The 14,639-nt window shown below is 36.7% G+C and overlaps 2 protein-coding genes across 2 annotated transcripts; both read right to left on the bottom strand.

Moving 5' to 3' along the window:
* Nucleotides 1-252: 252 nt before the first annotated feature.
* LOC125815619 (ribosome biogenesis protein BOP1 homolog) lies at nucleotides 253-8,198 on the bottom strand. The gene is made up of 18 exons (XM_049495135.1): nucleotides 7,907-8,198; nucleotides 7,267-7,335; nucleotides 6,971-7,144; nucleotides 6,154-6,308; nucleotides 5,673-5,790; nucleotides 5,467-5,568; nucleotides 4,613-4,769; nucleotides 4,395-4,503; nucleotides 4,204-4,306; nucleotides 3,946-4,096; nucleotides 3,719-3,851; nucleotides 3,533-3,639; nucleotides 3,384-3,454; nucleotides 3,223-3,283; nucleotides 2,365-2,592; nucleotides 2,196-2,280; nucleotides 1,465-1,643; nucleotides 253-824 (listed from the first exon to the last, which is right to left on the bottom strand). Exons 1-18 carry the CDS (start codon nucleotides 8,093-8,095, stop codon nucleotides 739-741), a joined length of 2,277 nt encoding a protein of 758 aa, XP_049351092.1. The 5' UTR covers nucleotides 8,096-8,198; the 3' UTR covers nucleotides 253-738.
* Nucleotides 8,199-9,050: 852 nt separating this feature from the next.
* On the bottom strand, nucleotides 9,051-14,189 carry LOC125815911 (ATP phosphoribosyltransferase 2, chloroplastic-like). The gene is made up of 11 exons (XM_049495485.1): nucleotides 13,787-14,189; nucleotides 13,613-13,672; nucleotides 13,050-13,163; nucleotides 11,448-11,513; nucleotides 11,235-11,342; nucleotides 11,048-11,131; nucleotides 10,806-10,907; nucleotides 10,586-10,699; nucleotides 10,434-10,514; nucleotides 9,946-10,065; nucleotides 9,051-9,418 (listed from the first exon to the last, which is right to left on the bottom strand). Exons 1-11 carry the CDS (start codon nucleotides 14,024-14,026, stop codon nucleotides 9,323-9,325), a joined length of 1,185 nt encoding a protein of 394 aa, XP_049351442.1. The 5' UTR covers nucleotides 14,027-14,189; the 3' UTR covers nucleotides 9,051-9,322.
* Between the last annotated feature and the right edge of the window lie 450 nt (nucleotides 14,190-14,639).

Genomic DNA, 14,639 nt, shown 5'->3' on the forward strand with positions numbered 1-14,639 from the left:
GTATAGCTGCAAAGACTACTAGGGGGTCGTCGCACGTGATAGCAGTGCTCGATAGGGAAATTTGCAAGGTGATCTGTACGGAAAATGTAATTTACCGAGAGATCAATCAAAATATGAGCACTAATTTATGGGATGTTGTACTAGAAAACCATGTTGAACTGTAAAAAAAAGTTCAATATTCTAGTCAAACAATATATGACTGCATCAGATAAAAAAATAATTCCAACAGACCACGAACAGCAGAGATAATTTCCTCAAAATTCCACTGTCATGTTGCTAATCGCCAAAGATCCTTACCATTTCTTACATGCATAAATATAACAATATTACAAAAATATGATAACTCAGTTTATGGTAAAAATAATGGAGAGCTCCAGTGAGTTAAGTACTTCGCCCATATGCCCCTAGCTCTACGGAAAATGTTGATATGAGAATAACTTGAGCAGAGTTCTCCTCTCATAAAAAAAAACCCGCTTTGGGTGAATTGCATCGAACACTCCCACACACGAGAGGTGATCGTCTTGATCATACAAAAGAACAGTGCCAACTTCTCTATCTATATGTGGAATTCATTGTTTGCCTGTCTGAGAAAGAACAATTGATCCTCCCTTTGTCCAAGCAGGCAACTTCCAAAATTTCCCCACAGCAATGTATACAGTGCAATGTATTGTCTTCCTCTTTCAGATAAACAAATGCACACGACAATCAGTAGCATAGATGCATTTTGGAGTAACCTTCTTAGTGACAGTAGAGCTTGATCACAGAGTCTGCTCCTGCAGTAAACAACCATGGTTGCCTAGGATGGAACTTGCAGTCCATGACACCTGAAGACAGTGGCAATCAAGAAATGTCAACAAAGTGGTAGCATGTGCAGGTGCCCATTACCATCAACACCATAAGCCATTTATATAAAAAATCCACTTTTTCTTTGGTATATAGTATAAGACACATTGCACATAAAATAAAGACTCAAGACCAAACTAGTATAGTTTTTATTTGACCTCAATTTACAAATAATATTGAAATTTGCTTCACAGATTAGTTTAAGAACTTGCAAAACACCTAGGGGATCCTTAAATTTAAATCTCGACCCATCAACTCAAGTGAATCTAGCCCTCTGGCATATGTCCTCCAAAAAATACCAGGACGGCCATGATTGAGTTTGTACCATCAATCTTGTCAGCTGTCTTTTTCTATAGCAACATTAAGTATTCCTCTAGATGCTTTATTGTCTTAACACGGAAAATTTGACCTCAAAAGGTCCAACCAGACAAAGGTTCGTAATACAATAATGTATTGACAAACATATTGTATCAAAATGTATTTGAGAGTAAGTGAAACTATACAACACTAATTGCTGCAGCTTCATCAGATTAATATTTCTTTCCTCCAGTGTAGGACAGGATGGCAAGTGGGTACTGTAGTAGAATCATTATATGCTGAAAAGACAGGGTAAGGCCATACCTCTTCCATTTTCACTGGCATGACCACGAAGAATCTCCAGAGGTACAATCAATGGATTCTGGTTTAGATCTGAATAAACCATGCCATGGAAAACGTATGCCGTACAATCGTCAGAAGATGAAGCAAACAAAGGATAGGAGCGATGAAAGGCCACTCTGTTGATGTCCTTCGGATGGCAACTGTAACATGGAAAAACCTCCAAATAAGCGCATTTGTGGACCAAGTTGAGCAAAGAATGAATAGACTAACCAATCACATTTGTAGAGAAGAACTAGTGGATATTTTCAATAGAAGACATCTAATGCCTGCAACTTATCTCAAACAAGATCCTTCCAATAAGCAAATCAAATTAAGATAGCATGAGCACGAGAACTTAAGTGCACAACTTAACATGTATCAGCACAAGACTCAAATCCAAAACAGGCACAAACATCAATTCACTAGACTGGATTCATAAAAGCAACACAAGACACATCCAGAAAAAGCTTTTGGAAAAGACAAAAGCCAATTACAAGTTTGAGAACTCCTTGAGGTTGAGATAAAAGGAATGTCAAACAAGCACACATCAAGTAGCATAAATGCAAAATGTGTGCACAATCTGCCATGTTTCAGTACAAGACTTAAATTCACAATAGGCGTAACCATTAAGTCACCAGACTGAATTCATGAAAACAACAAAACACGCGGAGAAAAACTTTTTAAAATTACAAAAATCAATTTAAAGAGCATACTTGAGAACTCTGTAAGGTTGAGATGAAAGGTCCATGTCAAACCAGCACAGTTTCCCGTCTTTGCTCCCTACAATAAGATTGTCACCTGCACAAAAAGTTTTAAAAGCATCTTAACCAGTTGAGTATAGAGACTAGCAGACAACATCATCAAAGAGCATCCAAGACATACCACCAGGATGAATAGCAATAGACGAGACTTCGCGAACCCCTGTCTCTAGCTTCTTAATGAGCTTTTGCTTCAAGAGATCATAAACACGAATATTTTTCTTTGTTGAAATAAAGAAGGCAGAGCGAGAGGGATGGAAAGCTGTTGAAACTGGAAGTCCATGAAGCTTGAATGGTATTCTCTGAGTCTGTTTCTTTGAGAGCAAGTGAATCAGAACTGCTTTTGATTGGGGTGGATAAGAGTCAAGAAATAACAACAATCAACTAAGCAGTCTCAAGAGTTTCACAATAATGAGGCAAGAAACACGCACAAACACCCTCCCGCCTGATCTTTCTGTGTCCATGTATCTTCTCTTTCAAACAAACAGAACGGTTTACTTCTAAAAAACGAAAGAAGACGGCCCTTACAGGATATGCTAAGGACGGTTTGCCAAAGCATTTTCACCAACAGATGCCCGTCGGTACCACTACTAGATCATACAGAATTAATACAGAACCAACCATATATGCTTTATTTATCACATCACACAACTATAAAATGTAAGGTAACTTACCAATGTGTACAGTTCGCCAATACTTATTTACCAATATGGCCGAAATATACACAACCTATATACTGATTATGTATATTATATGTATAGGTATGTATAGTATCTATATATATTTAGTATAAGCATGCACAGCCTATATATTTTGCACATACTTTGTAAACTAGTTGGCCAAAGTGTCTAGGGCAGTAATTATCCCTAAAATGTATAAGCCTTTAACAGACACTATAAAACATAAAGACATAGGCAGGGGGTGAGAAGCAGGCACTCATGTTGAAAGATCAGGCCAATAATTTAAATCAGATGAAGGATATCAGATGGCATAAGCATTGAGAAATAGTCGCCCTTCCGATGCCACTCAACTGAAGAAACAGTCTGCACAATCCAATGACAAACATTTGAGTTACACAGGAGAGATTTCATAGTGATATTACCTGAGTCATCACAAAGTATCAATGGGAAGCATGAAAGGTACCTTAAAGTGCTTTAACCTGATTCCCCCGTGCTTATCATCTTGAACCCAATTCACAGCGGTTTTATCATTATCTAAGCAAAATAACTAGAGTTAGGCAACATAATGAGTAATAACTAACACAAATTGCGGAGTGTTCAAATGAAACTGACCAGAGTCATCAGGGGTTGATGGAGTTTCAACACGCAAAAGCTCTTCAAGACTCTTCTGTTCTTCTGCATTGCCAAGTCCAGTATTCAAAAGATATACATCTTCTCCCCTACAACATTTATGTGGTAGTGGTTTAAGATCCAACCAATATGATTAACAATTATCATATGCTCCAGTAAATCACTTACATGCAGACTGCCAATATGGGACGTTCAGGCAAAGGATTCCAGGAGACATGACTTACAGATTCCCCAAGCTCCCAGATCCTGATACACCTTCCAGTTTCAACCTCCCAAATGCGCACCGTTCCATCACTTGAACCTTCACATGGACGAGTCAAAAGTATCTAAGCACTTCAATCTGATAGCATTTATCCAACAAAGAAGCATAACATCTCCAGGACAAAAGATCATACCAGAAGCAATCCACTGCCCAGTAGATTCTGTAGAAATCGACACAACGGGACCTTTATGACCTTTATACTCGAGATAACACGAGGTTGGATAAGGTCTGAGATCCTTGCGACTTGGCAACTTGGGCTTCAAAGACTCGGGATCAATATTAATCTGCACAAAAATAGAGATTTATTGCGAAAGATATCAGATTATGATCTGATCCCCATAAACAATAGTCAGATGAAATGAAGGGAGAAGGGACCAAATCCTTAACATACACGTTTTTTCCGAGCCCTTGGACATAAATAAAGATCCAAACAGCGGCCAAAATTTTCATTGACTGCTTTCTCGTATGCTGGAACATTTCTCAATGATGTGAACCTAAAGCAGTGACAAGGTTAGCATTAAGACATTAAAATATAACGGCTGTACAGAGCACACTATAAAACAATCAAATAGGCATTAATACCGTTTCGGGATAAACTTTGGTCGGTCTTCCTCAAACATAAGCTGATAAGAATTGATCTCTTCTTGTGTAGGAATATATTCTAAAGAAGGGTTATAAGACTCCTCGTGACCTGAAAATTGGAAGGTGTTAGGTATGGATAGTATACTTTATGCAAAAAGGGCAAACAGGAAAGATAATATACAAAATTATCATCTAGAATGGATGGTCAGGTTGCAAACCAGGCAGTTTTGGTTTTGGAGCAGGAATATATGCCAACCCTTGTCTATCTATTGCACTGGAATCATCTCCCCATAAGAGGTAGGCACTTGGCTCTTCCTTTGGCTTCTCGTCAAATTTTATAAGTCCCTTTCGAATTGCCCGCACATATTGGACAACCTGTAAGTTCAGAAGACACCACCAATCGTAAAAACCACCAAAAAATGTCAATCCCAATAATACATCGAACATACAAAAACCTAGAAAGACTCCCTCAAATTTACTGATACTGACTTATATTTTAGTGTAACCATACCCCAAATGCCCTCCTTTTGGGTTTCCTGGCACAAATGTAACAGTACTAGCAACAATCTTTTGATATTATTCAGTATTAGCGTCCGTCTTGGATTATTAGCATTGAGGTTGAGAGAAGACAACTAGAAGAGGAACACTAGACGATAATATCCTAGGAATATTTGCAAAATTAGTATATCTGCTGGTACATGTGCTTGTACACATTGCCTTTTAAGTATAACACTTGATTTGAGCCAAAAGACGAGTTCGATTTCTCCTGAAAGTTCGTTTATACACCTATATAACATAGGTCATCTGCCTGGGATCTTATCAGCTATCAGTGACATAATTAAGCAAAATCAACCAACCATGTACATAGTTATACAATATATAAAGACATGGACAAGTTGAACCCGAAAAGAGGAAACAGATCCTTTCAGAAACATCCTAGTTAAGTGGAGGAGAGAACTAACCATATAAGATCCTACTGATGAGTTATCAAGAAAAAGCAGATTATACACTTCCAACATCACTCCCGACTAGTAAGAAATAAAGCAGGAAAAAAAGTATCAAAAGAACTTACCTTTTTACTCTCCCATTTTGAAGGGATAAAACGTCTCTTTGGTTCTGGTGCACTAGAAAGAGGATGCTTCGAGTCATCCCAGGAAAACCAGTCAACATAAGGCTGCAGAACAGAGTGACAAATAAGAGTAAATGAGTTAGATTAAGTCAAGAACAAGTATCCCTGCAAGAAACTCCAGTGCCAAATGGTAATTATAGAGCACGAACCGCATGTGGATCAAAATCAGCATGAGGTGCCTTTCCTTTCAGTAATCTTTTGATGACCTTAACTTCTTCTTTCGTGAGTTCAACTTCTTCATCATTATATTCATCATAAATCTTACGCCTGAATTCACAATATACACACATCATAAACAACCAAAAGAGAATGGATCTACAGATCACCTTATCACAAATCTCTAAAGAGAAAAGAAACTTAGCAGGGTGATAACTAATTTGAAGAGTGAAGCACAAAAAGGAAATGTCACCTTCTTGATAAAGTGTTATTCTGGTTGCCTTTTCTTAGCCCATTCATACATTAAATAGTTCGGAACAAACTTACAAGCCAGGGTAAATAACGAAAGAGGGGATATGAACTATTGACATTCCAAAAGGAGGATAATACTAGTCTAACACATGCAATGCTTGGGTGATTATCAACAAGATAGGCAGTATTAAACGCTCCTTGTGTTGATAATGATTAACTCACCAATTCTTGGAATCATCAACACTGGCAAGAAATGAGTCCAATTTATCTTGTCTCTCTTTTTTTTTTATCTTCTTCCCTGCAAGATCATATCCAATATGTTCCTCTTCTTTGTACCATTTCAACGGAACATCTCCAACAGTATTACGAGGATCAACCTGACAGGACAAAAATGTAATTGAATAGAAAGATAAAAACTACAAAAATAAGCAGAAAATTCATAGAAGAAGTTATCCTTAGACCACTCATACATGAAAGAACAGGACAGCATGCAACATCATATTTTAGGCTCCACCAAGGTATCATCATATTATCAACTCTGACCAAGTGTTTTCAAAAGTACAAAAATACAAAAAGCAACAAGGTCCATGGGCTTGAAGCGAAAAGTGAGAAGTGAAACGCACAGTTTGTGGAAGTGAAGCACACAAGTTACAGAATCAGGAAATACTGAACATACATGAATTTAGTACTGCAATAATTAACTAGCAATTATAATTACAAATTTTAGCATCCAATTTACAATATTGTTGATATCAATCGAACTCCTTGAAATTGAGGTTCAAACTTCAAAGAACAGACCACTTTTTGTTAGTATTACTTTGCCTGTCATTTGTTGAAATGTACACTTCCATGAAGTTCATAGTTTTTCCCATAAATCGATAACCCTCGCTTTGCATCGTTTCCTCGCTTTAAGTGATGGATTTAAACAACAATGTTTGGGCTAGTAAAAATAAAGAGACCCGAAGAATAAAATGGTGCTGCCACCTATAATGCAATTTATGACTCCTTCCATTTCTTAGCCCCAGGGGGGAAAACAAACCTCATCTTCAGACGAATCGCTCTCTTCAACTACTGTGCGGGAATCATCGCTTTCAGCATCATCATCTTTACCATGTTCAGTCTCATCTCTACCACTGCCACTTGCACCATTACCACTAACATCATCACTTTTGGCATCAAAAGAATCTTCACCATCACTTGATACAAAAACATCCTGCAAAAGTGAGGAACATCTTTGATCAACAAAGTTCCAGTTAATCGCAATCCTATAAATGAGGCAGCATGTATGCCCACTTATCTTACACCAACCTAAAAAAAATAGAAATTACCATGTACCTCTTCCCCGGATAGATGACTATCTTCTGATCCAGATTCACCAAGTGATCCATCATCATCAGAAAAATCCTGGAACAATAATGACCAACCATCACGCACAATATAAAAACTTGGAACAATCAATTTATCTGATTTAATTGAGAACAACAATCCTAGATTGTTTCAATTACCAGCACACGGCCAAGTTACTATTCAGATATATGCTAAGAAGTCACGATGCTGACAGCTCCACCCAATTCTTACCACTAGACTACAATATAACTAACGGCATTTTCATTGATTAAGGAAAAGGGATGTAAACCCACTATTTTTGAAGAAAATTTGAAGATTCCGAATTTAAATTTGCTGAGTTATGGTACTAGGAGCTTTAAACCAATCAATGTTTAGAGAATAGAGAGTCATGCTATAATGAATCTTGAGGCATTTTCAATAATTAGAGGAAGCAGAAGCAGAAAACTTATAATAATTGAATCTTTTCAAGTTAAACGTATGTCTAACATAGCTTATACAATTAATAATAAGAGCATTAATCCTGCAAGTCATGATAAACATTGCTTAATCATTATGCTTTCATAGCACGCAATTGTACAAAGGGTTCTTGAAAGGTTTCTTGAGTTAATTTTAATTTATTCATAATTACCTCGTCATCATCGTCAGAAACAACAGGGGATTCTACAAAATTTTCTTCTTCTACTGCTGTTTCTTCATCTTTGCTTCTTTCTACCACCTCTTCCGTATTCTCCTTTTGTTCCAATAAGTTAATTGCTTCTTCTTTCTCAGCATCTTTCTGCAAGTTTTTCTGACGGGCACTCCTCCTCGGAACCTTCATCTCTATTACAGCAGGAGAAGAAGAAGAAGAAGAAGAAGAAGAAGAGTGAAGTTGCAAGGGTTTAAAGAGGAGAACGATGCTAGGGTTTTAATGTCCTCTACTTATTTTGTATTTTCTGTCGAAATAACCCCTTCAGTTTTATGTTTTTCATATGGATCCTCTTATTAGCATTTAAATTGCAATAGACGCCTATTCTTTTCCCCTTTATTTTAACTGAGTTTTAATATGTGGGTAATTTTAAATAAGTACTGTAATTATTAAATATTGAGGGTTTAAGATAAATATTACTATATGGGTTTAGTTACGGTTGAAAAACTTATTATTATTTTTAAATTGATACAACAAAGTTCATGTAGTATGATAATCGGTACTAGATATTGTAAAACATATGAGTATAAGTTTTAATATAGCGTATCTATTGTTTTATATGGAATAAAATGTGAGATAAACCATGCATGTATTAACAATACATTAATAAAAACTTTTCAAACAAAAATGCTCTAACAATATGTAATCTCTAAATAATAGCCATTGTATGGTTTATTCACCGTATAACAAATGACAAATCCATGCATTATACATTCTCCATATACTAATAGTTGTTGTATCATTAATTCATCGTTTAACAATTTATGTATTTATCATTCACTGTATAGCAAGTTATATATTACAATCTCTGTAACAAAAGCAATCAACCAAATATTATCAGAAGTTATGATAGAGTAATAAATACTCTCTCCACCTTTCGTCAAATATATCAGATATAAGAATGGTGAATGAAACCCTTGTAATAAGCTCTTTTTTTATTTTTGCTTTCAATTTTTAGTTTTACTTTTCGGTCAAACAACAAGATTCTCATTCTGGTTCTAGCAACGAAAATAAGAAGAGAGAAGATAATCATTCCTACTAAACATAAAGCATAAGATAAGCCAGATGTGAACTCGTACAATTGAAGTAGAATAAACAAGGGCACTTTTTCTGTTCAGCATGGCAAATATCACGTTTAAGCAATCTTAGATTTGCCATTGGCACCAAAATGAATGACACACTATTGTTACAACAAGAGCTGATATAAATAGGAAGTCTAAATGGCAATGCGATACAAAATTTTCCACTTTATTAACAATGCCGAATTCCCCTCTCATATGGAGTCCTGGTTTCTTCATGTTTGCCTCTCCAAAAAAGGCACTGTGGTAGCGGAAACCAATCGTGGCATTGTTAGATAGATCAAAGTCCCAAAGTTGAAAGGAGTTGACGCCATCTTGGTGTTTCTTCATCAAAAATATAGGTCAACGGAGAAATCAGGACACCACTCCCTCCAATCTGTAGAAGACATTCAATAAGTAACAAGTTAATACTGAAGACCTGAACTTGGATGCTTTGCGCATATGAGAGAACAAAAGTACAAAGTAACAGATAGGGTGCTAGAGAGCTAAGATTCAGTCCAACAGAAATCATAGGTTGATCTGATTGAAAAATGCCACTCAAGTATGTTAAAACCAGAGAATTGGGGTGCAAACTAGGACAAAAGTAATGGAACATATCCACACGCACATTGATGTGTTTCAGTAGTCTCATTTAGTGGCAAATGGCAAGACTCAGAAAGTCTTCCAACCGGTTTAACATCCCCCCCCCCCCCTCCAAGCAAACACCCCAAAACCCAGAAGACTGCCACATCAAAACAGAACAAAAGAAATGTGCTCAAGCTGTTTGTTGAACAACTGAAGAAAGCAAATACAGCATAACAGAACATCCAGAATCCAATTTCTGGATTTGGTCAGCAAGAGATTTGAAGTTACACATCACTTGTACAATTGTCAAAATATTATGGGACAGAAATAGCATCTCACCGCCCTAAGCTGCTGAACAGACTTGTAAAGTGCTTTCTTTGGTACACATATGACAATGGCAAAGTAATCAGCTGTAACCCGCCCATCCCGCTTGCAAAAGACTGGACTTATGGTGGGTCCCTGTAAGTAGAAGATAAAAAAAAAATAATGAGCTATCAAAAGATTTATGGACAGTATGAGCTATTGAGCTGTATTTGAATTTTAGGTGAAATGGGTTTGAGACCCACTCCTAACCCAGCCATTGATCCCATGATATAGTGATAAGATCAAAGGCTGGACAGTGGACAGTGTAGGTGTAAAAACCTGTTCCACCAGAAGAATTGTTCAGCCATAAGAATGTTTGCTTGGGACTGTCCAGAAGTAAACTATGTCCTCTTAAAAATAATTATTTTCAATCATGTCTCTTAATAGCTGTAGCTTAGTAAAAATTCTTAGATTTTTTTCTTTAAACTAATAATCTTTCTGTGCAAGTCAGGGACTTGAGTAACCTGCAATCCAGATAGTGACGTTTGGCTCAATATTCGTTCAGCGACTTCCTCTGCACTGCTTCCTCGCATATTAGCAGTTACCTGCCATGAGATGTGTCAGACAACCAATACAGGTATAACAAAAATCTCAGCATTAAAGAAGTTACACACACCGTAAATTGACCTTCAGCCCTCAGATGTGCCTCCAGTCTTTCTAGCATTTCATGTGTTATATCAAGTACACCTTTTCGCTGCATTAGGGACTTTCTGCCAGCGACAAGGACCGCCTGAAAGGGCAAAATAAGATCAAAGAATAGTCAAGAAGGCAACTCAAATTGCATACCAAAAGAATATCAAAGATGCTGATACATCCCAGCTGGAAGGAATGATCACCTGACTTTGCACGATGACTCCACCTTCTATTTCCTTCAGATTATTTTCTCTCAGTGTGGTTCCGCTGCTCACTAGATCCACAATAGCATCAGCTATTCCCATCTGAATTATTATTATTATTACAGAGAAACAAAGAATAAGAATACAGGAGGAGCATGTTTAAAAGGCAGTTAATAGTAACATTATTACAGAGGGAGACAGAATAACTATTATTATTGCAAAGAGACAAAGGATAACACTACCGCTGGAGCTGCTTCCAGGGCTCCATCAGCAGTTGAAAAAGTGACATGCTTCAACCCATTTTCTTTCATAAATTTAGGACCCATCTGGAAATGATGATTACTAATGAGCACATCAAAACGGGGAAAAAAAGAAGAAGTAAAAAAGACATGTAAAAAGAAAGCATATGCAAAAGTAATAGCATTATACATATGTGAATCCTGTTGCAACTCTCAGTGGCCTCTCAGGTGTCCACTGTGGCATCTCTGCTAACTCCTTCATTGAGTTCACATTCTCAAAAATCCCATATTTTGGTATCTGAAAAATGAAGTAGATCTTACTGACAAGAAATATAACACATCAAAACAGCAAGAAGGGTACAATAAGTGTGTTACAGTTCTCCTGTAAAGTACAATAACTTACAGCAAGAGATAAACGACAATCACCATACTCAAGGGCATCATGGACAATGATGAGATCTTCATCCCCCTGCCAAAGAGAAAGTACTGAGCATCCATTCTAAGGACTTTGCTTGTAAATATGTTAGTAACTAATAGGATTAGTTTTAGTTTGGACAATAAACGGACTCCACAAACTTAGAAATAACTTTTGAACCGATAGTTACATACAAGATTGATGAGTGTGGACACTATCTTTATTTAAAATCAGTTCATACAAAACAAACTAAATGTAACCCAAGTAATATAGTAGCTTAGTCATAATATGAGCTTGTGACATGTTCACTTACAACATATGCATGCCGAATATAGATACAAAACTGCTCAAAATAACTCCACATTTCCAAGTTAAGAGAACAGTCGCAACGCTAATGAAAGTGCAAATATGAGTTTTATATGGAAAGTTCCACAAATAAAAGAAGTTATCGCCAATACATGTGTCTTTTGAAAGTTGATGGTTGTTATGTCTAGTAATTTATCAATCCAGCTTGTCACAAAATAAACATATATAATCTTATAACTATAAGATGATCAGCAGTGAGCTTAAACTTTCCAATGTACATCCCAGAAATGTGAATTTTCTAGCTGAGAACTCTTTCTAGACTCGAGAAATTAGCTATTGAACTATCAATGCTCCAGGTTATGAGACAGTTCATAAGATGTTCATTTGACATCTACTTTTCTCTATTCTTCTTATTTCATTTCTTTTCTTTACATAATTATTTCTTTCTTATTCATTTAACTTAAACGTGAAGCAAAAATAATCTAACCACAAGAAATAAAAATGAGGTAAACTTTGTTTCCTATTAAGGTGAAGATTCAGCAAAATTAACTATTCACTGTTAAACTACCAGTGCAGACAGTTTACACAGATGTTCAATTAAACTCGCATGATGTCTACTTCAATTGCTTCTTTTTATTGTATTTTTTTTTATGACAAGGGAAACCTGCAGCCGCTACCCTTTGGGTGCGCACAGGGTAAAACCCCCTCTCCTATGCAATAGCTCGCAAACCACATAGGAGAGGTAACCCACACTAGGCAAGCCCAGTACGACGAGCTCGACCCAGAAGGCAAACCCCTTGCTTTCGCTGGCAAGGGGTTTCGAACTTGAGACCTCCAACATGGAAATCCCAAGCCCAAAGCCCAAACCACTGGGCCACCGCGAAGGGTTCTTTTTATTTTATTGTATTTTTAACTTAGCTTTAATTCGTAAAACAGCCCAAACCTTTAACACCAGCAGAAGAAGTAAGGATCGTGAACGTAATAGCAATTTCGAAAGAGAGATGAGATGACATGTTATAGTATCTCATAGGAGAAATGGCAACTGGCTTATCTAAAAGAGGAACAGAGCACATTTCACAAACGATATAACAATCTAGAAGACAATAACCATTTAACATTAGAGTTTTTACATAAGATTAGATGCATTACCCAGGAAAGCTAGATTCATTTCATATTTATCTGCTTACATAATATTAGGTTTCTTTAAACAATATTCGAATTATGAACATTTTGACTCGTCTATGCTTTCATATGAACGAACAAGCTGAAACACTCAGTTCTTACCTGCCCATATTCGCAAACTGTGTCAAGACCAACAATACCAAGGTCTAAATCTCCAGCTACCAACTTCCGCACAATGTCTTTTGGCCGTTGAAACCACACTTCCAGATTGGGTATCTACAACAGAGAGAGAAATTCCCCATGTAACCCAAGTAAATCATGTGTTTTCCTGAAATATAAGCTCTAGGTTCCACAGATTTAACCAGAAAACACATTGCTCAAATACACAGAGAAGGCAGCACCTACATTCTTCCTAATTACTGACTGTGAAAATGTCGAACAAATATCAGAAATAGAGGGGGGAAAACATTAATAATGCATGTGAGAGAAATGGAACATAGATATGTTGTAATCACCAAAAAGCTTATGAATTAAGAGTTCAATTAAAGACACATCTATTAGCTAATATATCCATGTACACAGGGAAGGCAGCACCTACATTCTTCCTAATAGCTAACATCTCTCTTGCCCTCCTACCCCTTACAATCTTACTGAATCCAAATAGCTAAGTCAAAATCCACATTCTTCTCATTTACAGTTATTGAAAAAACAGAAATTCTGCAGACCTGTGGAATTTCTGCAACGTACTGCCGCGGATTCACCTGCCTAACTGATAGCTGGCAATCCTGTAATTCACCAACAAGAACATTAGCAAGTTAAATTCAGCATTTCAATATTGTTTCATGTATACATTAGTTAACAAGAAGAAAAAAGATGAATCCACGAGCGAATTCCTATACCTTGAGAAGATCGAGAGAATCAGCAGCCATTCGGCCTTTGCTAGGCAAACCGATGCGAACTTCGGTTCTATCGGAAGGTCTCTTCTCCACATTACCGTTCACGACGGCCAGAGGAGACGTAGCCGAGCAACATGAGACGGTGAATTTAAGGGAAACTTTTCGACAGCTAGTGACTGATGATTGAGAAGAAAGGAGAGTTGAAACTGAGCCTTGAAGGAAAAACGTCTGAATCGCCGTCATGTTTTCACTTTTTCCGTCCAATAAAATGCCGGCGCCGGGAATTGAGGCGGAGACTGATTGAGAAGATATAAAATCGCCGCCGCGAAGGAGTGATTGGGATGGTGGAGATGGAAGTGAGAGTAACAGGCGCGTGTAGTGTAAGGAAGCTTCTCTTGGGGCAATGGGAAATGGCGATTTTAGACCCCTCTTACTACCCCTTGTGTTCCTATTTACCTGTGGTTTTATTTCTCATTTCACAAAATTGATGCACTATTCTTTTTATTTTATAAAGAGTTAGTATTAATCTTAAAATTATGTATTTGAGTATTTGACCAATCTACGAAAATAAAATAATAATTTTATATTCGCTAGTTAAATTAATTAATCAAAATAAATAAGTTCATGTTCATTTATTGAAGATTTGATTTCAAGAGAATATTCAATAAGAATATAATAATAAATTTATTTGATTTTTTAAGGGACGTAAATCTAAAACGATGACAACTAAGGGTGTGTTTGGTATGAAGGAAAATGTTTTCCTGGAAAACAAGTAGATTTTTGATTTATTTTCTCATGTTTGGTTGGTGAGTAAAAAATATTTTTCAGAAAAAAAATTTAGTGTTTGATTTATGAA

This window comes from Solanum verrucosum, unplaced genomic scaffold, assembly GCF_900185275.1.
Source record: "Solanum verrucosum unplaced genomic scaffold, falcon-dt-bn FXZP01000261.1, whole genome shotgun sequence".
NCBI classification, from domain to species: domain Eukaryota; kingdom Viridiplantae; phylum Streptophyta; class Magnoliopsida; order Solanales; family Solanaceae; genus Solanum; species Solanum verrucosum.